At 36.0% G+C, this 22,605-nt stretch overlaps 4 protein-coding genes across 7 annotated transcripts; 3 read left to right on the top strand and 1 right to left on the bottom strand.

Moving 5' to 3' along the window:
• The first annotated feature begins 2,678 nt into the window (after nucleotides 1-2,678).
• LOC110860996 (zinc finger protein 226) lies at nucleotides 2,679-6,247 on the top strand. Its single transcript, XM_035860815.1, has 11 exons — nucleotides 2,679-2,892; nucleotides 2,984-3,164; nucleotides 3,225-3,407; nucleotides 3,551-3,778; nucleotides 4,079-4,411; nucleotides 4,674-4,801; nucleotides 4,948-4,992; nucleotides 5,050-5,148; nucleotides 5,244-5,436; nucleotides 5,740-6,075; nucleotides 6,153-6,247. The coding sequence occupies exons 1-11, from the start codon at nucleotides 2,679-2,681 to the stop codon at nucleotides 6,223-6,225; spliced, it is 2,013 nt and encodes a 670-aa protein (XP_035716708.1). The 3' UTR covers nucleotides 6,226-6,247.
• Nucleotides 6,248-6,295: 48 nt separating this feature from the next.
• On the bottom strand, nucleotides 6,296-9,376 carry LOC110861112. Of its 3 annotated transcripts, none has more exons than XM_022110224.2 (3): nucleotides 9,165-9,376; nucleotides 7,455-7,523; nucleotides 6,296-7,102 (listed from the first exon to the last, which is right to left on the bottom strand). In XM_022110224.2, the coding sequence occupies exons 2-3, from the start codon at nucleotides 7,470-7,472 to the stop codon at nucleotides 6,377-6,379; spliced, it is 744 nt and encodes a 247-aa protein (XP_021965916.1). In that variant the 5' UTR covers nucleotides 7,473-7,523; nucleotides 9,165-9,376; the 3' UTR covers nucleotides 6,296-6,376. The 3 variants fall into 3 exon arrangements, with proteins under 3 accessions (XP_021965916.1, XP_035716809.1, XP_021965917.1); XM_035860916.1 differs by having other exon boundaries at nucleotides 7,455-8,929; XM_022110225.2 differs by lacking the exon at nucleotides 7,455-7,523.
• A 3,344-nt stretch (nucleotides 9,377-12,720) lies between these two features.
• LOC110861082 (zinc finger protein 665) lies at nucleotides 12,721-17,379 on the top strand. Of its 2 annotated transcripts, none has more exons than XM_035860901.1 (11): nucleotides 12,721-12,880; nucleotides 13,003-13,059; nucleotides 13,133-13,272; nucleotides 13,352-13,444; nucleotides 13,516-13,684; nucleotides 14,179-14,541; nucleotides 15,064-15,182; nucleotides 15,314-15,442; nucleotides 15,554-15,701; nucleotides 16,661-17,026; nucleotides 17,098-17,379. In XM_035860901.1, exons 3-11 carry the CDS (start codon nucleotides 13,182-13,184, stop codon nucleotides 17,126-17,128), a joined length of 1,509 nt encoding a protein of 502 aa, XP_035716794.1. In that variant the 5' UTR covers nucleotides 12,721-12,880; nucleotides 13,003-13,059; nucleotides 13,133-13,181; the 3' UTR covers nucleotides 17,129-17,379. The 2 variants fall into 2 exon arrangements, with proteins under 2 accessions (XP_035716794.1, XP_021965885.1); XM_022110193.2 differs by having other exon boundaries at nucleotides 13,175-13,272.
• A 291-nt stretch (nucleotides 17,380-17,670) lies between these two features.
• On the top strand, nucleotides 17,671-19,973 carry LOC110860997 (plasma alpha-L-fucosidase). The gene is made up of 6 exons (XM_022110109.1): nucleotides 17,671-17,887; nucleotides 17,976-18,114; nucleotides 18,190-18,296; nucleotides 18,581-18,741; nucleotides 19,023-19,224; nucleotides 19,663-19,973. The coding sequence occupies exons 1-6, from the start codon at nucleotides 17,671-17,673 to the stop codon at nucleotides 19,971-19,973; spliced, it is 1,137 nt and encodes a 378-aa protein (XP_021965801.1).
• Nucleotides 19,974-22,605: the final 2,632 nt, after the last annotated feature.

A 22,605-nucleotide genomic window follows, 5' to 3' on the forward strand; every position in this document is an offset into this window, starting at 1 on the left:
TTAACTGAGATTTTGAAAATATTGTAACAATTTATTTACTACATAAAAAAATTGTATAAAAGGGGGGTACTCAATTTTCATGAAACTGTATTTTTGCTTCCAACTCTATTGCCAACAAACATTTCCAGTTTATAGTATTAAATGAAATTTGAAATTAAATGGTAACAAGTACATATGATAATTTTAATACACAGTTTTTAAAACTAATGAATAAAGCTATACTTGGAAAGTTTGCTGAGTAATGCTACCGACAAAATTTGAAAATGTATTTTGAAATTTATACATGTACACGTTATTTAAAGCATACATATGTATTGACACGTAATAGTCCAATTAATTAGTAATGTGGGATTAAATTAAAGTAGATTATTTTCATAATTGTAAAATTCTATGAAAATGAGTAAATTGCAATTTCTCATGAAGGTTTGACGTTGAAGTGCAAAATTTGAAATTTGAAATTGTTAATAAATAATTAATAATTGATAATCTAGATAAAACTGTATGGCCAAAAATTTAAAAGTATACACCTATATTTTGAATAGTTTGTGGGATATTATAAATACTTGCTGGTAAGTTTCAAATTTTCTGTTCAAGTTAAGTGAAAAATGAATTTGATAAAATTGCAGTATAGCGGCCTAGCTCGGATATGGCTGAAATTTTTTGTGTGAATACCCTAAGGTCCCCTGAGCATAAAAATATTTTTTTTTCGCGGCGGTCTCAAAAACTGAAATTTCTAGAAATTTTTGAAATTTTGTACAAAAATTATTTTTTTGTCTTAGATTTTCATGAAAATGACTTTCTAGACTAACTAAAGTATCCTGAACACGAATCTGAAGAAATTTTTGAAAAATATTCAATATTCAAAAAGTAATAATTATGCCCGTATTGGGGTATTGTTCGTATTTTAGCGAGCGAAGCGAGCAGGTTAGGTTAGGTAAACTAGGTAGGCGGAAAGCGTGGAATTTTTACCTACTAGTGCTACCTAGGAGAGCTAGGTAGTAGTGCTACCTAGGAGAGCTAGGTAGTAGTGCTACCTAGGAGAGCTAGGTAGTAGTGCTACCTAGGAGAGCTAGCTAGTAGTGCTACCTAGGATAGCCGGAAGCTAGAAATCTCATCTTACCCCGAAAATTTGATTTTACCACAAAAAATTCCTGTCAGAGGGAAAGTGAGACAAAGTCTTGGAATTCTCTGAAACATCGAATAACAATTTGTATACAAAATTTCAAAAATTTATAACTTTTTTGCTATTGAATGTTTTTTAAAAATTCCTTCAGATTCATATTCAGGATACTTTAGTTAGTCAAGAAAATCATTTTCATAAAAATCTAAGACCAACAAATTATTTTTATACAAAATTTCGAAAATTTCTAGAAATTTCAGTTTTTGAGACCTCCGCGAAAAAAAGGTATTTTTATGCTCAGCGGACCTTAGGAGGGGAGCTTGTGAGGTTGATAATAACAGATCTTGGTGCCCTTTGGATATGTGGTAGGGACCCATGAGTGTACTAAAACCCTGAAGTAGTTTGACTCCATGGCCACATTTGCGCCCGCCACACCCACTCAAAAATGTCCAAAAAACGCTTTCACCCCAGTTTTCACTCACTCAAATCCACGCCAAAAATCCAATTTTACTCGGATTTTGAAATTTCTTTCACCATTATACTCCCAGATAGTTGCTTTCTTCAATCCAATATCAAACTCAATTTTATTGATGATTATTTCGCAAACATAATTTGTTTTGTTGATGACTACGACAATGCTCATTCAGAATTTTAAATTTTAAAAATACTAAAAATTTCGAAAAAATTGAGTTTGATATTGGATTGAAGAAAGCAACTATCTGGGAGTATAATGGTGAAAGAAATTTCAAAATCCGAGTAAAATTGGATTTTGGCGTGGATTTGAGTGAGTGGAAACTGGGGTGAAAGCGTTTTTTGGACATTTTTGAGTGGGTGTGGCGGGCGCAAATGTGGCCATGGAGTCAAACTACTTCAGGGTTTTAGTACACTCATGGGTCCCTACCACATATCCAAAGGGCACCAAGATGTGTTATTATCAACCTCGCAAGCTCCCCTCCTTAGGGTGTTCACACAAAAGATTTCAGCCATATCCGAGCTAGGCCGCTATAGTGCAATTTTTCCATGAATTTCAATAACGATATTTGTACGGAAATTTGAAATTAGTTAACTTTGCTCGTTTTTTTCCAAAGTCAGATACTAAATCAGCGTGGTGAATCGATGAATAAATATTAATTTAAACCCATTTGTGCGCTTGCGTCGAGACGAAAGCGCCGTGGAAAACGGAATCCGTAAGATACAAATAACAAATAAATAAATGTCACAAGTGATCTTGTAATTTGTTCATAATTTGATCTTCCGTATATTGCAGACCGTCGCCAAATCAGGTTAAGGAGGATTGAGAAAACAAGGCTGAAACGAGCTTCCCCCGTCAGTAATATTAATAATGTCAGTGTAATTGGAAATAAACTGTGGCAAGGTGGGTGGGTCATGGGTTATGACCATAAGTGCTCGATTTGAAGGGATCATAGGTCAACGAATAGTATCCGTATTATTCCGGATCGCAATTCCTTCAAGTCAATCACATGTGAAGGCTCCCTATATAAAAACTATTATTTGCCAATGTTTCTGTGAATTTTGAAATGATATTTACTTTACAGACATGGGTTCAAGCCAGACAACATATGGTGCCGAATTTACTCCTTTATCTATAAAGGTGGAAGCTACTGACGAGGAACAGGATGTCGAAAGTATTTTTGGTGGAGGATCTCCCAACTCGTCCGCATATTATAGGGAAAAAATAGATGAAGCCACATATCCACGAAGCAGCATGGAATCATTTAACCCCGTCGCCATGGAAACATCTAGTTGTCAAGGTGATTATTAAATAGATTCTCGGAGTGAAAATATTAACAAGTTTGTCAGCATTTATTTAAAAATTGTTCTTTTAAATTTTGATGCCTTTAGAAATGACTACTACACTAACTCTGCATTACGGCTCGGAACCACTTTCCAAAATTAGGAGGAAATCTAGTCACTATTTTTTCCCATCTTGCTCTAGAATTAACACAGTCCCCAACATTTTTATCAGTGGACCTATCTTCGTTGCTTTTGAGAAGGATCAACCGTTGTCAGGACAGAATTATTCGTAAATAATACACAATTTTTACAAACCTCGACGAAACTTAATTTAGCATTCATTTTCTAGAGGGGAAATTAAACCCGACGTGACCACGTATAACCTTCCCACGGAAAACTGTGTCCTTGACGGAAGGAATAAAGTGAAGCACCATTGTTCCGTGTGCGGCAAGGGGTTTTCCACCCCGAAGAATCGGATCGCCCATGAAATCGTCAAGTGTAACGTGCCCCATCCTCCGGAACGGTGGAAGCGGTTTGGTATACATAAATGTCCGGTGGAAGGATGTGGGAAATTACTATTGAGAGAGTCCACGTGGAACTGTGAGTAGTCACAATGTGAAATTTATAAGTAGTCACTAATTAATCATTTGTATCCTGAATTTTAAAATTTTGTAGTCACATTGTATCCAAGCATGAAGGCCATCATCCCTACAAATGTTCCGCTTGCGGGGATAAATTCACCTTCAAGAGAAGACTTCAATTGCATAAGGAAACGTGCCCAATTTTTGTTTCAAGTAATCCAAAAAATCGGAACGCAATTTCACTCGTCGAGAAGGAAATGCGTTACATTTCTTGCATCAGACGCTCATCCTTCGGTGGCGTCAGTGACGTCGTAATGCATAGGTTCGTGTCAAATCTTTTTATTTGTAATTGTTAATTAAATATGTATCTTACTTAATTGATGTTTATTTCGAAGAATGCAAACCACACAAGATGTGTGTACTTATTATTATAAGTATTATTATTATAAGGATTGTTATATTAAGTATTATTAAGTAAGTATTATTACATATATTCGAATGAATTTTTATATGTTTGTATGTACATACTTCGCGAAAATAATTAAAATAATGAAATATTTATATGAAACGTATTTCCATTGGTACAAAATACTTTTCAAAATCTTGTTTACTTCTTTTACAGACCGGAAGCTCGGTCTTATGACCGGAACACAAATCCAAAGCCGGTCAAAACCTTCTATTGTGGTCGCTGCGTCCAAGTTTTTGACCGGTATACGAAATTGTACGCCCATCTCCTCGGAGTTCACGGCGACATTGAGAAATCGATCAGGGGCAAGTACCCCTGCTCCGTGTGTGGGGCGTTGCTTAGTTCCGCAAGTCAGCGCGCGGGTCACGAGGCCGTCGTGTGTCACGTAGTCCATCCCCCCAGTCGGCTGAAGGAGTTGGGCGTCAAAATTGAGCGTTGTACGGTATTCCCGTGTGGAAAAATGTTTTGGAAGGAGAAGGATTTGGAAAAGTGAGAATGACGCAATTCGTTCACGCAGTTCTTGGTAACTGTGTAAAATCCAAACAATACAAACTTTTATATAACAAATATCTCTGAGAAAAATTTGCTTACATTTTCTTAGACGTACTCGGATCAAGGGTGTCTTTTTATTTTGTAAAAGTTTGTAAAATTGTGGGTCAAAAATTACGGATTTTACAAAGTCACCAAAGACCTGAATTCTGATATGTACTTAACTAAAGACGCTATTTTGTATGTCTATGTTTAATTTTAGCCACATTTTGACCTCACACAAGGGAATGATTCCATACATTTGTCGCCACTGTGGGAGTAATTTTAGCTTAAAGGAGACCTTAGAAGGGCACGAGAAAACTTGTGAAATTTTATTTTCTGACCATTCAGGCATGAATTTATTTAAGTTTGTCATTTATAAATATGTAAATACATATATAGGTACATTCAGTGGTGAAGATTCTATTTAAATTTCAGATCTTGCTCAGGGATCGCCTAACAGTAAAGAAATAGATTTTGGTCCCCATAATGACGAGATGCACAGGGAGGAAACCATGAGGAAACACAAAATTATACCGAAGGTGTTATTTATGTATTTGTTAAAAAATTATCACGTTATAATTAACAATATTAATTAGATAATCCTTTTAAATCAACGCTTGTAAATTCCAATGCGAATCCGGATCTCGATAAAATTCACTGCTATAGCGACAAGGAAAATCAAAATTTTGACGAAGGTGCTATTTGTATTATATTTTTTAAGGAAATTATCGCGTTCTAATTAACAGGATTAGATAATTGCTTAAAGTCAAATTCTGATCCATTTATGTAGATAAAACGCTTCTAAACACGAACCCAGATCTCGATAAGCTTCAAGCCTTCGTTAAAATTGAGACTGAATCTTCATCTTATGACGACACCTTCGAACACTCCTCCTCGATCGATATTGTTGACAGTATTTATATCGGTGCGGTACCTCCCACCTTCAAAGAGGAAGATGATAATGTGGAAATAACGATGAGTCTGTGAGTTTTTGAAACTGTTGTTTAAAACAATAATTAAGCATGGTCAATTCACAAATGTGAACGCCCTTGATAACTTGGTAAAGAATCTGTGAACTTTTATAAAATTTTAAAAATAGTTAAACTGACAATTATATTACAATTTTTTTTAAACTTATGAAGCCGTATGAAATGCGTCTTTGTTTGTACAGATATTTTGTAAAAGTCTGTAAAACTATTGTACAAAACTTGAGGATTTTACATTACAAGTTGCCAAGGCCTGCGTGGGTTAGGTTGCGTTAATAATTCGCTTTCACTTTTTTGCAGACCTGTAGCAAAGGCTGTGTCCCACACGAAGAAACAGTTAGACAGGAAGACCCGCAAAGGTGACGAAATCAGAAAATGTCTCGTCTGTGAGATATCATTCGACAACGGGAGCAATCATCTCCTCCAACACGTCCATGTCATGCATCGTCACGGCCCGTGTCCGTGTTCCGTATGTGGGAAGGTTTTGTTATCACCAAAATCGTGTGCCGGTCATGAAGTGACCAAGTGCAATGTGACCCATTCCACTGATCTGTTGAGCAAGTTGGGCGTTATTATATTGCCCTGTCCTGTGGAAGGATGTGGAAAATTGTTTTGGGTGAAGAACTACCTCATGATGTGAGTCGGGTTAGATAAAATGGTCATTTACATTATATAGACACAATTTTGGGTAATGTTGATTTGATTATTTTCAGGCATGTTTTAAGACATCACGATGGTGAGGGGTTGGGTTGTTTCTCGGGGATAGGGAAACAAACTAGTATTTAGTAATACTGTCAGCGAAGATCTAAGCATACAAAAATGTAATTTTTTGTACGTGTATAATTATTTAGGCTGTTATTCGCTTAATAAAAAGCAATATTTTTGATAGCATTATAACCCTGTGCTACACGACTTTGTGATATACATATTTATATATTTACTCAATAAATTCTTCTGTCCTTATATGTACAAAGGCTAAATTAAGTATTATCAACGATATGACTAGGGAGAAAATTGATTTAAAATTTCCTTCCGCCGAACTGGGCGTAGTTGCAGCTGTGGTTGTGGGGGTGACTGAATTTGTGGGGGATGTGGCAGGCGGTGTAGTTGTCGTACTGTCGGAAAATGTAGTTCCGCCTTCATACAAAAATTCCCACCGTGCCGCCAAGTCTAATACAATTGTAGTATTTAGAACACGAAACGGGCCCGTGCCTCCCCCTCCGATGGCATGATCATTCCCCGAACTCAATATTAACCCGGTCTCATGGCGGAATACGTAAACCCGAATTTCTCCCGTCGCTGCGAATCGTCCTATGACAATGAATTCTTGCCATTTGTCAACCATAAAGGCACCAAATTTTTGAAGGGGCAAGGCCAGATTGACGTTCTGTATCCAGACGAACCCGTCATTGTCGAGGACGTTCCGAAATAGAAATCGGTCATCTTCGAAACACGAGTCGGTTTGGGATACGCTTAACCCGAAGAGATGATCCTGATCGGAGTATCCGTTGTAATGGAGAAACCCACCAGACGCGGATTCTTGAATGCAGAAAAGTTGGGTTTCTTGAAAATTGTTAATTTCCGGGTAGGAGGTTGGATTGATGGCAGAAACGGTGGTGCAGAATGTGAGGAATAATGAGAAGAATACAGATAATTGGGCCATCTGTGAATGTATAGAATAATTAGTTACGATATTTAAGTTTTAATTATTTTTTGCCAAGCATTTAAGAGTTTCAGAATTTACATGCTCGCCTTCGCACTTTCACTTCACGTAAGTTGTGTTAAATTTACAGAAGCACAAAATTGACGGAAATAGTGGATGAAACTAAAATTATCTAGGTAAAAATTGGTAAATTTACAATTGGCTAAGTTTGATCAAAATTTGGGTAAATTTTACCCAATTGTTATATCATCCTCTATTTTACTCGATTTTAAGTATATTTTATACAACCTTATTTATGGTCAGACAGAGTAACAAATACATAACATACAGTAAGCAAAAATTTAAATCGTACCCTTTTCTGAGGTATCATAAACTAATGGGTCTCTTGTTTCTGGAAATCAATTCTTACTACGGAAGACATCTGTTTTGTAGTAAATTTAATGTAGATTCCGAATATCACATGGATTTTGTCGTTTTCCTTACCGAAGATGGACCATTAATTAAATAATAGAGGACAAATGAAAACTCGTGCAAAAAATTAAATCGTACCCTTTCAGTTTTTAATCATCTCGTTCTTCCACACACTCAAAAACAATAATTTTTAAATGAAATTCGATTTATTTACGGTTTTTTAATATTTGTATGTAAAAAGTTTCAAATTTTTTGACTTTGATGCTGCTAGACATCCTGTAAGATGAGCAGAAAATAGATATATGCCGTGAGAAGAAAGAGGGTTATTTTTCTGCATTGGAGAGGGATATGTTAGTACAAAATTGCATTGGTCACGAAGGTTTAGGAGCCTATTATCCAATTCATTGTCCAAACATGGATGAAACCTGGATTCTTGGGTAATTTTCATTGACGCAGACACAAAACGGCATTGACCAAGGGCGAGCATCGAAATCTAACCAGCAAGAACTTGTCCAACTAAGGACATTTGGCTCCGAAAATTGCACCTTAACTTCAAGAACAATTCAACAGAACAGTTTCCACTATGAGAATCAGAAGCCGGATTCGGGAAATGGGGTTTAAGGGTCGAAGTGCGAGCAAAAAGGAATTTATTTATAAGTCGCATATGGCGAAGCGTCCTAATTGGACCCTGGTCCTCAGCTAAAGGAATTTGAAAGTCTAAAAACGTGTCAGTCAGCATGACACAATCATATTCAACACATTTAGGTCAAATGCAGCCGTGAAGATGTGGAGGAAACCTGGAGAAGCTCATAAACCCAGATGCATGAAAAAGACCGTGTAATAGTGAAGGAATTGCAATTGTTTGGGCCCTAAAATTTTGGAATTGTATTGGAACTTTATCTTTACTGAGTAAATCATCAACAAGGAAGTCCAGCAGACAATTCTGGAGGGAAACCAAGTCCGCTGAGCGAGAAAATTGAGACTCATGTTGAAAATAATTTTGCACTTCGACGCAGATCCTAAAATCCTTCGCACTTGTACGAAGTTTATTAATCGGAACCTCGAGTGAAAAGGAATTAATGGTCTTTCGTGGGTTGCCTGACCTACTGGCCTAAATCTCATCGAAGATTTATGGGCATAATTGGTGAGGAGGATATTTCGAACCGACAATCGAAGCCCAAACATGACTTGCGTGTTATTTTAAGCGAAGTGTGGGTAAACGTATGACCGGAAGTGACAAAGAAATAGTAGAATTCATGCCGCGGCGTGTCAAAGTTGTAATTGTAGTGAACTGAGGCATTTCAAAGTGTTAACTAATTTTTAGACACTGGTTTCATTAAAAACCCGCAAGGGTACGATTTAATTTTTTGCATGGATTTTAAATCCTCCCCAACTTTTTAATTAGTGGTTCATAATCTGCAAGGAAAAACAAAAAATGCGTGTCATTTTCGGAATCTACGTTAAATTTCCTACAAGACTGATGCATCACATAAAAATAATCAATTTCCATCAAGTAGAAAACCATGGATTTATGACATGACAGAATAGGGTACGATTTAAATTTTTGCTTACTGTAAGCGCTTAATCTATATAATTTACAGATAACAGTATGCATCGATCGGTGCGTTTAGTTTGAGAAAATATTGATTACCTTAAAATATGCGTACGTTACAGCGTCCGAGGAATTTTTGATCAAACCTAGTCCTTGGAGGAGGGTAGATAATTGACTACGGTGAAATTAGTGATGCAACCAAAGCTTTACAATAAAATCGACGTCACACACTTGCCCACAATATGTTCGAATTAATTGATTCCGTGTCGTCCACATTGACAAAATATGTAAGTTATACGTTTACCCGTACAGTAATATAACTCTATGAGCTTACCTTGTACGTATGTAAACACTACATGCATATGTTTCATACCGATATCTAATCATTTTGCTGCTGACGTAATTAATTTTCCTTGTCTGATTATGATCATGCAAATGGGTGTCGGAATCCAATTGTGCCGAAAGTTGTCCATTCATATATATGTATCAGACCGTTCAAAAACTAATGTAACGGGAGGGTGAAGCATAAATGGTATGGTGACATATATGGACATACATATGTATAAACTATATGCTATCGGTGGGGGTTCAAAAGCGAAAAGTCTTACACTAGCATTCAAATGCAATTTTTTAGAACGTATTACAAATAATGCGACTACGTAGAAATTTTGTGATACATTCGTAACTGTCAAGTTTATTATTCTGTCTGAATTTATAGTAGAAGTTAATAAACGTGCACGTTTATTCAGTAAATATCTACATAGCTTCAGCTTTAGCAAGAATTGTACTTATTGTGTATTCACAATTAGTAATAATTCACAGACAAAGTCTAAAGACTTTGTCTGTCTGTCCGTTCCTCAGCAGGATAACGGCCCGTTATTAAGGGGAGGACGGATGGACATAATTTAGATCGGTTTACAGCATCATATTTATTTTTTAATTGCCAATAATGTCATAAATACGTTTGTAACCTATTTACTGAAACATATTTTTGTATCATTTTAACTTTTTATTCCATGACTTTGTTGTATTAATTATCTACTCGATATGTAGTAATACATTCATCTGACATCATACAAATATCAAATTAAGAACTATCATGGACATGATTACGAAGAAAATTGTTTTCAGCCTTCCCGCCGAACTGTGCGTCGTTGTCGGGGTAATTGTCGTACTATCTGAAAATGTTGTTCCACCTTGGTACAAAAATTCCCAACGTGCCGCCAAACTTAATAAATTTGTAGTATTTAGAACACGAAACTGGCCCATGCCTCCCCCTCCGATGGCGTGATCGTCCCCCGAACTCAATATTAACCCGGTCTCTTGGCGAGAAGCATAAACCCGAATTTCCCCCGTCCCCGCGAAGGATCCTATTGAAAAAAATTGTTGCCATCTGTCGGTAATGGCGCCAAATTTTTGAAGGGGCAGGCTCAGATTGACGTTCTGTATCCAGATGAACCCTTCACTGTCGACGACGTTCCGAAATAGGAATCGGTTATCATCGAAGCACGAGTCGGTTTGGGAGACGCTTAACCCGAAAAGATGATCCTGATCGAATAATCCGTTGTAATGGAGAAATCCACAAGACGTGGATTCTTGAATGCAGTAAAGTTGGTTTTCTTGCAGATTGTTAATTTCGGGGTTGGATGCAGGATTGATGGCAAACACGGTAGTGCAAATTATGAGGATTAACGAAAATACAGATAATTGGGCCATCTGTACATAATTAGGTAGAATAATTGATTATAATATTCAAGGTATAGTGTCTACGTATACACATTTCTTTTAAAAAAATCCCAAAAATTTAGGAAGATCAGGAGCCACGTGCTCACCTTTAAAGCTTCATTCTAAACAAAAGTTGTGTAAAATTAACCCAAAGTTGAGTAGGATATGTTGAGGATGACGCAACAATTGAGGAAACCTAGGTAAATTTAAAAGTGTCCAAATTTTATAAAGCGTTGGATACATTTTACCATATTATTTGTTACACAATTTGTACGCAATTTTTGAATAAATTTTACACAACTTTATTTAGAGTGTGGATAATCGAACAGCAAATAGATACGTTCTTAATCTATATATGTACATACTTGAAGAAGACTATCTCAAGTATGTTGCGTTTTGTTTGAAGAAATACTTCACAGCTTTCGGGGAATTTTTGGTCTAACTTCTGTGGAGGAGGATGGATAATTGACTAAGGAGAAATTAGTGATGCAATCAGTGTAGTGTAATAAAATCGGCGTCACTAACTTGCCCACAATGCGAGGAATATGTTCGAATTAATTGATTTTATGACGTTCACATGGACAAGACATGTTTTGCCTTATTTGTAAATAATATGTATGTATACATGATAAAGTTTCATGTCAGTATCTAATCATTTTGCATTTGACGTAGTTACTTTTCCTTGTCTGATTTTGAATTGGATGTCACACTCTAAATCAGAGTGTGCAAAAAGGCGCCTTTTTGGGAAAAAATGCATGCCTTTTTGCCGGTTTGCCCGTTTCAATGCCGAATTGCCGTTTTGAGTGCCTTTTTGCCCGTTTGATGCCTTTTTGTGTATGTTTCTATTGGGTATTGCCTGAACCATTTTACAAATTTTTCTATGGACAAAAAAGTGTGGCAACAATGTAATTGGCTTTACATTTCGGTTGTTCTAAAACGTTGCCAACCTTACACTTCTGCACAATTAATCCACAACATTACTTCCTTCTATACGCAGTCATGGTCATGATAATTTAGAGCATTTGTGAATAATTGTACACCTCAAGATGTGCATAATTTTTTTTAGTGGTGACGACGATCATCCAAATCGGATTAATAAACATAACTTAATAATTCAGTGAATAATTAAGTTATGATTTGTCCAGATTTTACCAAAAAGGCGTTTCGGGCAATCGGGCATGGCCAAAATTAACGTGCCTGATAGGCAAAAAGGCATTTTAGGCACGGCATGCCTTTTTGTCCTTGCACACTCTGCTCTAAATAAAAATAAGTAAAATTTACTCAAGGCTAAGTAAAAAAAGAGGATGACACAACCAAAAGGTAAAATTTATCAACCCGTTTGACAAACTTTGCACAACGCTGGATAAATTGTACTTATTTTTATATAGAGTGTACCACCACCAAATAGAACATTGCATTAAAAAAATATTCATATTTCAGTGAATGTATTCATCGCCCTACTAAAAAAAATTCGCCGACGTAAAATTGTATGTAACCGTTGTTAGACGACTTAAAAGTTTAATCCAGCCTCTGTATATGTACATAAGTATGTACTACACAAAGATTTTAGTATTTCGAACAAATTTATTTGGGAAAACGTTTTCATAATTTTTTGCACTATTTATATATACAATGCATTAGTTGGTTGTAGATATTGTTCCATGAGTTGGAGAACCCGTTGTTAAAATAGCAATACCAAATTTTATTAAAATTTAACTTCATTAAGCATGCAATAATACAACAGAAATAGAACAGCCAGATTTAATGACAGCCTTGAGAAAGATGAGAAGAAGCGGAGGCAAGTTGAGAAATACAAATAAATACATAGTTACACATTATGGCAATTAGCAGTCTCGTTTTGCATCATGAAGAGAGAAAGTTAACAAATCTCAATTGTCCCAAATCAGCTGAAAACTGAGACTGCGAGGCTCGTAGTTCGTTCATATTATTTCATAGTATGCAATTTGCAATTTGCGATTCACATACATGCATTTTTTTAATTTGTGATTTGAAATTGAATTGATACATTTCCAAATTTCGTACGATAATTAGTTACAGTTTATTTAACTCGGTGAAACCGGTTTGATAAGGTAATTTATCTCCTGTGTGTTCAATTATCATTAATTATGATTACTCGTCATTTTTCATATTGTTGTCATTTGACATTTTATATATATTGAATTGAATATCGAATATTTTGGGAAATTCTCAGATATCCGGAATCTAACCTAACGTTTCCTCCGAGATTTACAATTTAGGAACCTTATTGGTACGTTAAAAATTTACTGTTTTGAACTTTTTTGTTTGCAAATTTAATTGCTCATTTGTTGCATATTCATTAGATAAAATATGTAATGAATAAAAAAAACTCTTATCTAATGAAGATTGAAGATGGGCCCTAATTCTGACGTAGTAAAGTTAACCCCCAGAGTGCACTTAATTCGCGATGATCGTGTCGAGAGGATCGTGAAAAATTGGATGAGTAAATTAAATATCTAACACGTTAACAATTTATGTAATTATGCTACGTTTAAATTACTAACTTTATGTGTACATTTCAGGCCGTGAACAAAGTAGGCTACAGGAATCAATAAGACTTGGAAATGATGAGATTACTTCAAATAATAAAACTGACGATAATTCTGAAAAAGCAGGTATAACTTAAACTATTAATTTGGGTATGTAAATTGTATGTAGTGATTTTATTCGCCTTATTTTTCTGCAGATCTTGCAACCACTCCTCCTCCCATGTTTATCAAGATCGAGACCGAGGCTGCACCGGATGTCGACGTGGACGTCGACCAAATGGAGGATGAGATCGACATTGTGCACAGTATTGTCGTCGGAGGTGGTGATGAAGTAATACGAAGAACACGAAGAGGCCGAATTGTGCGGTATGTTACAGTTATTAACTATGTAATTTGTTTCACAATTAATTAATTATTGATACCGTTTTACCTGTATTTAACCAATGGAATTGCACATTTGGGCAGGATCTAGCCAAGTTTTTGCAGGGCGTCCTATACTCAACGTCTTATTTTGCATTGCAAATCATTTCGCAAATTTGCGAAGCTCAAAAAAATTTTGTCGTGAGGGATTCACAATGTATATTATACATTGTGAAAATCATTTTCATAAATTTCGCAAATGTGTACAAACAGTTATGTTATCGGAGTTTAATTAGTTTTCATGGATAATTTCCAAGCTATGAATCAGTAGAGAGGATGAGTTTGCGAAATAAAAAATGCCCATTTATTTGCATGTTATGTTTCCGAATTAAAATCCAATAGCTTTTTTCGAAATCTCGCAAAACACTTCGCCATACTTCGCAAGTTATTTTGCTACACTGAAGTTACAAGATTTACGTGAGTACTTATCTTGTTTGCAGTTCTGTCTCCAACAATGCCGTCACTCGGGGCACCGATAAAAAACAGAGCGGTCACAAAAGGGTCAGGAAAAAGGAGGAATATCGCTATCGCCCCAAAACCGTAGAATGTCCCCACTGTGGTAAAATGTTTGTAAGCCAGAAGCACCTCGCCCTTCACGTCGGTCCGGCCCATGATAACGTCCGGTATCCGTGTTCCGTCTGCGGGAAGGAGTTGTCCTCTCCGCGACATTGTGCCGCCCATGAGGCCGTCATTTGCAAGGTGATCCATCCCCCAAAACTGTTGAAGGATTTGGGAGTAAGAATTTGGACTTGTGGGGTGGCCCAATGTGGAAAAATGTTTTCGAGAGAGAAGGATTTGGACTAGTGAGTCGCACTTATTAATTTATGCTGAAGGAATTCATGCAGTGCTTGTAAATCCATAAATTCTGTAAAGCTACACACTTTAACAAATATTTACAAATATTTCAGAAGAAAATTAGCTTACGACTAAATTATTAACTTATAATGCGGAAATTAACGCAGTGCTTTGTAAGAAATGTTGCAAAATGTACGGCCAAATTGTAAAATCCAGAAGTCATGTAAGGTTACAAACTCTTAAAACACTCTGCAATTTCGAAGGGAAATTAATTCTTTGATTTGATTTAATGATTTGAACCTTTATTCAAGTGTTAATAGAAATCAGTTTACAAAAACTGGTTTAAATTCTGGTAAATGTGCTCAGATTGAGAACATTGGCGTCTTTTTAGCTTGTAAAACTTTGTAAAATCATGTTTACGGATTTTACGAAATTATCAAGGACTGCATGAATTGCCTGAATTTGATGTAGATCTGAAGTAGATAATTTGTTTAGGCATAGTTTTCTTAATTGAATGTTAATTTCTTCAGCCACACCATCGCCAAACATGACACGGAAAGTCCGTACAAATGCTCCGAGTGTGGGGAGGGGTTCACACGAAAAACGTGGTGGATAGCGCATGAGAAAAAGTGCAAAATTTCGAGTGCAGGTGAGTAATCGGAACAGATCAACATCTTTTGAAAATGCATGGAAAATCTTTAATTTCATTTTTTTTATTTTATGTATGTATGTCCTCTCGGAAATTACTTTTTGCTTTAATTTGAATTTAAAAAATTTTAGATGATGATGAAGAAGAGATGAACCCAACCCGGACTACTGGATCTATGAAAAACAATGAACTAAAATACAATGCAGACAAGGAAATGCAGATAAAAACGGAGCCTCTTCCAAGTCCTATTACTTCTCCAGGTTAAATGGTACATACAATTAAGAAATTGTGCTTTTAAAAATTAAACTCAATTTTATCATTTCCAATAACTACATCATCAATACCTATAATTTTACCGGTTAAAATTGAAGTGGACAATAATATAAGACCTGCCGAGATGATAAAGACTGAGCCGTCTTTTCTCCACGACGACACAGAACCGACATCCTGCGACACTATAAATGCCCCCACGATTTTTGTCGGTGGTCCCCCCAACCTCGACGATACCAGAGAAATTAAGTGAGTTAAAACATTTTCAGTGTTGTAGTAATTAATTACAAAAGTAATTAATTACGTAATTAATTACAAGAAAAATCGAGAAAGTAATTAGTAATTGAACTTTAATTACTTTGTGGTAATGTAATTGTAATTACTAATTAATTACTTTGCTTCAATTGAGTAACAAAGTAATTAATTACCTTGAGTAATTAATTACTTGATTGCTTCGAATTAGAATACCTATTGTGAAAAATCTTAATTTGCAAGATGGTTTTTAGGCGATCTTGAAGATTAATTTTGAGTTAACTTCCGTTCTTGGAATGCACTTCCAACAATTAGATTAATTAGCTGCTTAATCTTAAAGGTTAATTGCAGTTCTTTAGTACATTTATGCTCGTAGAAATATATGTAGTATTAAAATAATGCCAGGCGGAATTCATATGTGACTCCACCAAAGTGGTATTGATAAGTAATACAGTCAGCAGTATACAAAGTAATAATAGCTCGGTATTAAAGTTTTACCATATCGGTAGCAAATTTTTACGGATCGGTAAAAATTTACCAGTCGACTGATATAATTTTAAAACCAAGCGGTAGCAACTTTGATACCTGGAAATTAATACTGCGTGACTATACAATACTTTTAAGATTGTACCGCCATGATTATAAAAAATGTAATTAATTTGTAATTAAGTAATTAATTACTTTTGACGGAAGTAATTGTAATTGTAATTAATTACTCGACTGATGTAATTAGTAATTGAGTAATTAATTACTTTCTCTCGTCAGATGTAATTAAGTAATTAGTAATTAATTACAAACTCAAGTAATTAAGCAACACTGAACATTTTATTGTTTAGTGGTCGTCATTGCTTCTAATTTAGTAGACCTTGACTTGACCCCCTAATGTATTAACTTATCTCGAATAATCTCGATTACGTCAAATTCTAGATTTCTTAAAATATTTTATTTTTTTGTAGATCCGAAACGCCAATCGTCCCCAACCCGACGACCATCCCGAAAATAAAAAGTGAGACGAAATCTCGCAAGAAATCCCCTAATGGAACTCATATCAGAGGCATAAACGAATGTGACCAATGTGACGAGGTGTTTTCCAGCGTGGAAAAACTCGCTCTTCATTTACGCACGGTCCATCCCGACGTCAAGTATCCGTGTTCTGAATGTGGAAAAGTTTTGCTCTCCGAGAGACACCGTGTCGCCCATGAAGTCATCATCTGTAAAGTGGTTCACCCTCCAGAACTCCTGAAAAAGCTGTGCGTCAAGATACACAAATGTGGAGTGGGACGATGCGGACAATTGTTTTCGAGAAAGAACAACCTCGACATGTGGGTTGTGATGAGATGTAAAAATTTATGGTATTTTGTTATTGTAATTAATTTCTTGTTTTGCTTTGCAGACATGTCCGGAAGAAACATGGAGACCGTTAACGATGGTTGGAGCTTATTTAAAGTAGTTATGTATGTTTAATTATTTGTCGAAAACATTGCGGAAATAAGAGTTGAGATGTTTACCAAACAAAACGGTGTTTATTGCATAATATTTCTTCAAAAAGCAGGCAGTTTTCATGCTTTTGTTTAAAATTCATTCGTTTCCATTTCTTGTTGGTGTAATCAAATATTTAATTTCAATATAATTGTTAATCATCAATTTAAGTAATTCAATAAAATCCTATTATTTTTCCAGAATAATTTTGTAGTTATAAAATTATTGGGGGTACTCACTCACGTGAATGTATTGAATAATTCAAATTGCAAACCCTTAGAAAATATCAAACATTCGTCAAAAAATATCCAGGGTTTGTGACGGGACGTAAATTTTGGGGGCAAAAATTATATCATTTTTAAGAAAAAGGATTTGCGAATCTTTGCAAATAAATATCTATGCACATCTTGCTAAATATGTAGATATTTATGCTAGGTTCTCGCGTGTTATGAATAAATTCGTTGAGTGTTATATACTGATGATAGTTATGAAAAATTGGGAGAAATTCCTGGTGTCACCAATATTGTTAATTGTGGGTGTGGTAAATTGTTGTGTGGCCGAGTACACTCCAGACTGGACTAGTCTGGATAAGCGTCCCATTCCTGAATGGTTTGATGAGGCCAAAATCGGGATCTTCGTCCATTGGGGGGTCTTCAGCGTGCCAGGATTTTCAAGCGAAGTTTTCTGGGAAACTTGGAAATCTGGTTAGAATATTTCTGACCTTTTCAAACTACGTGTAAATTCTTGTAGTAAGAAGATGGTGAAAAAATTCTCTTACATAATTTATTACAGGTAAATGTGTTTCTTGCAATGAATTCATGGCTCACAATTACAAACCGGGATTCACCTATCAGGAATTTGGTCCCAAGTTTAAGGCAGAATTTTTCAATCCGACAGATTGGGCGGAATTGTTTGAAAGGGCGGGAGCCAAGTAAGAATTTAAACGAATGTACGTTAATAAATCGGTACGAGTTATTTGATAATTATTAATTTCAAATGAAAATAGGTATGTCGTTTTGACAAGTAAACATTGCGACGGTTACGCCCTCTGGCCTTCAAAATACTCTGCCAATTGGAACGCTATGGATACCGGGCCTAAGCGAGATCTCGTTGGTAAATTGATGTTTTTTATACGGAGGCAATTCACGCAGTTGTTCGTAACTTTGTAATATCTTTAAAAGTAAATACAAACTTTTACAAATGTGACTCAAGCAAATTAGCTTGCACATTTTTGTAAACTTACTCTGATGAAGTGCGTATTCTTATTTGTAAAATTATTTCAGAAATTCTACAAATTTTACAAGTTAACATACCACTGACTTCGTAAATGGATGGCCTCATTATTAACTACTCAATTATGTGGCTCGATTTATTCTTAAGTATTTAATCTGCTACAGGCGATCTTGCCGAAGCCATCAGGAACACGACGTCCCTTCGATTTGGCCTTTACTACTGCATGATTGAGTGGTTTCATCCTTCGTGGATTGACGACAAGGCGAACGGGTTGAAAACGGATGGCTTCGTTGAAGCTAAAGTAGCTCCGAGTCTGCGTGAAATTGTGGGTACTGCATGTAAATATAATATTAGTTATGTAGCTCTTCGATAAATATACTCGTAGAAATATGATCTTAAAATAATACCAATCCGTATTCAAATGTGACTCTAGCAAGGCGGTATTGATACATAAGCAATACCGTGTTGGAACAGCTAGGTGTAAATGTTCTACCTTATCGCTAGCAAATTTTTACGGGTCGATATAATTTTAATACCACGTGGTACGAACTTTAATACACCAGATTTCGAACATTGTAAGTATTTGGTGCACGTTTTTTTTCGCAGGTAGAGAAATATGCTCCAGACATCGTTTGGCCGGATGGGGAATGGGAAGCTTCCTCGACATATTGGAAATCTCGGGAATTTCTTACTTGGTTATTTAACGAGAGCAGAGTCAAGGATAAGGTGGTTATCAATGATCGCTGGGGTAATGACACGAGGGGGAAGCATGGAGGATTTTGGACAGGTGGGGATCGCCTGAATCCAGGTAAAATTTGTAGAAATTATGACACACTTTTCTTCATTGCATACGTATGTATGCAGATACCCTTCCGGTAAACTTTCTGGCATTTTGAAATGGTACACCTTCGCAATTTTATTTTCTGTAGATTTTATTATTACATATTTCCCGAGGCTGAAATTGGCTAATTCATGGAAAAAGTTAAAAAAAATTCACTAAAAACAGTAATAGTTTTGAAATGTTAAATAGATTTTATCCTGAAATAGTGTATTCTTGAAAACATGAAAATATTAGCTTCTTGATTTTCTACATAAGATGACAAAACTTCTTACATAAAGTCAAATTCAGAATCATTTTAAAATTGCAAAATTCTGCAAAAAAATTTTCAAACAGATGGGATGAAGGAAGATAAAATTATAAAATATTAATAAGTTCGCAATAAATAATTCCGTTTTTTCTGTGCAGGATATTTGCTACCGCACAAGTGGGAAAATTGCATGACACTGGACAAGCATTCGTGGGGATATCGAAGAAACGCGGATATCGGAGATTACTTAACCCCACGAGAATTACTGACCACTTTGGTCGAAACTGTGGCATGTGGGGGCAATCTCCTCGTCAACGTGGGACCAACGAAGGACGGAATGATCGACCCAATCCAACAAGAACGCCTCCTTCAAATGGGGGAGTGGCTAGGAGTGAACGGTGACGCCGTGTATGGCACCGTGCCATGGACGAAAAGTCAGAATGACACCGTCACTAAAGGAGTTTGGTAAGTTTTTTTGGGAAAAAAATTTGCGTGGAAATTTTGAAAATTCTATGTATTAAATTGGAATCTTTCCCGTGGAAAGTTTCTGAAATTATTGCAAAATCTAAAACCACACAACTAAATTTTATTTTGCACACAGCACGCTTGGGGATAAATATCTATCGGTATACATGCACATAATAATAATTTTGGAAATTTCCTTAGTTTGTAACATTCGTTCTCTGCGAAACATGTAATACATTATGGGTACTCAGGCATCTGAGTTATTTATGCGTGTCGCCTTATTTGAATATTTTGACGTATTGCTGTGAGACACTATTTTGTTTAGTTGTTTACTCATACGGAACCCCTCTGTCGGAGAAAGTGGACATACATAGTCGAGATTTATGTAAATTATGAGCTGACCAGCAAAAATAATTATATAGTATTTATAAATGTGTGTAAGCGATTCGACGTTGAAATGCGAACAGTACCTCGATTTTTAGAAAACAAATGTCAAAATTTGTAGAAACACATAGCTTTATCTTACTAGGCTTTATGAATAGATACAATAATTTGTTGACCTCCTAGGTACACGTCAAGCAAAAATGGGACGGTGACTTATGCATTTGTTACTATATGGCCGGGACGATTTTTGCACATTGGATCGGTCAACTACGACCAGATAAGGACGATCGGGATGCTAGGATATCAAGGAAATTTAATTTTTGAAAAAAATTTGCCAAGAATCCTGGTGCATTTTCCCAGACAGGAGTTAATACGTTCTAAATGGATTCGTACCTTGGTTATTTCTTCTAAATCAGAAGATCGTCCCTGTGTTTGAACATGATTTATTTACGAATATGTAAATATACTTATGTGATGAACAAAGATTGATTCTCAAAAATACTTCTTATATTTAGCAAAAAAGCTAAACTAAAATATGTAACTAAATTTATATGTAGGCCACGCATATTATAAATTACAGTACCAGTACATACATACACCAAATATATTTATATTAAGTTGCATAACCCATGTAATACATACATATCCCAATTAATAAATTACATATGTATCTGAATTTCTGTAAACTTTCTAGGCATTCGCGATAAAAGCCAAAGTGTGCGATTTTTCCGACTTTTGTTTGAGAAAATTTGGTTAATAGAGAGTTGGAGATTTTTTGTACTTTTACTTGTACTGTACTGTGACTACAGTACAATACAAAAATTAGTACAAAAATCAAAAGACCTGGAGAATTTCATTATTTTGTACTCTGAAAAAATTGTATTGTAAAACTCCGCGAAATAGATGAGTCAAAAATTGAGACAAATCAACTCATGATATACAAAATGAGAATCCCTCCAACATGTGCGTTTAAAACGATCAAACCAAAAAGTCGAAATTTTTTACCCTTGACCTCGATTAAAACGGTCACCAGGCTGATATAAGCCGAAATGATAGTAATTTCTGAACTCCTCGCTTCAAAGTGAACTACGTCTGCAACGGTTGAAATAAAATATTAAGATTTTTGACCTTTGACCTCGTGAACATGGTCACGGGGTCTTCATACGTTAAAGCTATGCAGATTTCTTAAATTCTCGCCTTAATACACGTCTAAAACAGTCGACACTTAAATTGCGACCTTTGACCTCGTCCTTTCGGTCATTGGTTGGTCGTAGGTCAAAAGTATTGACGACTATAAATTCTTGGTGAAATTTCCTTTAAAATGATACCGCATATGAAAATTAAGGTACAATTTTGCGTTTACTTCACGCCAGGGTGACCTTGACCTTGACCACAGGGAGCCCATCTTCGAACTCGACCTAGGGTCAAAAATTAGAAGCAAAATGGCGAAAACGGCGTCTGATTACATTGAGGCGTTCTAGAGATATCCTAGTTGCCAACCCTTGATTTTTCCACAGTAGTACAAATTGAGCCCGTGTTTCAATTTGTCTACTGTAGACTGTAGAATTAGTACAAAAAGCTGATGACGTCATCATCTAGAGTCCACAGTACAGTCTACAGTCAGAGTACAAGGAATCTCCAACTCTCTAATATCTCTTCGACTTGTGGATTCTAGCGATTAGCTCGTCATAAAACTGCGTGGTTTTCTTCCGCATATTATTTTCAAATTCTCTCGCCTCTTCTGGGGAGCAAAGAATATGAATCTGGTTCAATTTTTGACATGCTTCCAAAACTTTGAATCGGTGTTCTGTCTTGAGGTCGCTTTCTGAAGCGGTGCCAGATTCTGCTAAGGCGGTCAATGCGGCGGCGTAGGAGTTGTACGAATCGGTGTACAAATTTCTTGCAGCAGATGACGCTTCATTTCGCGCTGTGCTGCATTTTTCTGCATATTCACTCCGAACTTGATTGAGTGCAGTGTTAAACTGATGCCGAAAGTGTGCCTGGATACTTTCCGATTCATTATCGAGGGGGCCCCTGAATATGGGTAGGATCATGGATTCGCACATGTTATGAGATTGGTTAAGCCTTTCTTGTGTGACACTTTTTAACTCCTCTCCTAAAGCAAGATCCATTCGAGCACTGTATTCTAGGGTACAAGTCTGGAGCGATTTTTGACAGATGCGTTCAATTTCCTTAAATCTGGTGGAATTTTGGTCTATTATTGTCGCGTTTTCCGTGTCCATTAACCCTTT

The sequence above is a fragment of the Folsomia candida genome, unplaced genomic scaffold (assembly GCF_002217175.1).
Source record: "Folsomia candida strain VU population unplaced genomic scaffold, ASM221717v1 Fcan01_Sc037, whole genome shotgun sequence".
In the NCBI taxonomy this organism is placed as follows: domain Eukaryota; kingdom Metazoa; phylum Arthropoda; class Collembola; order Entomobryomorpha; family Isotomidae; genus Folsomia; species Folsomia candida.

Excerpts from the sequence above, each read along its gene's own strand:
- LOC110861082 (XM_035860901.1), top strand. The coding sequence starts at position 13,182 with ATGGGCCCTAATTCTGACGTAGTAAAGTTAACCCCCAGAGTGCACTTA. Across the intron at positions 13,445-13,515 it reads CGATAATTCTGAAAAAGCAG|ATCTTGCAACCACTCCTCCT; the intron begins GTATAACTTAAA and ends ATTTTTCTGCAG. Across the intron at positions 15,183-15,313 it reads GTGCAAAATTTCGAGTGCAG|ATGATGATGAAGAAGAGATG; the intron begins GTGAGTAATCGG and ends AAAAAATTTTAG.
- LOC110860996 (XM_035860815.1), top strand. The coding sequence starts at position 2,679 with ATGGGTTCAAGCCAGACAACATATGGTGCCGAATTTACTCCTTTATCT. Across the intron at positions 4,802-4,947 it reads TTTATTTTCTGACCATTCAG|ATGCACAGGGAGGAAACCAT; the intron begins GCATGAATTTAT and ends CATAATGACGAG. Across the intron at positions 6,076-6,152 it reads GTGAAGAACTACCTCATGAT|GCATGTTTTAAGACATCACG; the intron begins GTGAGTCGGGTT and ends GATTATTTTCAG.
- LOC110860997 (XM_022110109.1), top strand. The coding sequence starts at position 17,671 with ATGAAAAATTGGGAGAAATTCCTGGTGTCACCAATATTGTTAATTGTG. Across the intron at positions 18,115-18,189 it reads TTTGAAAGGGCGGGAGCCAA|GTATGTCGTTTTGACAAGTA; the intron begins GTAAGAATTTAA and ends AAATGAAAATAG. Across the intron at positions 18,297-18,580 it reads GCCTAAGCGAGATCTCGTTG|GCGATCTTGCCGAAGCCATC; the intron begins GTAAATTGATGT and ends AATCTGCTACAG.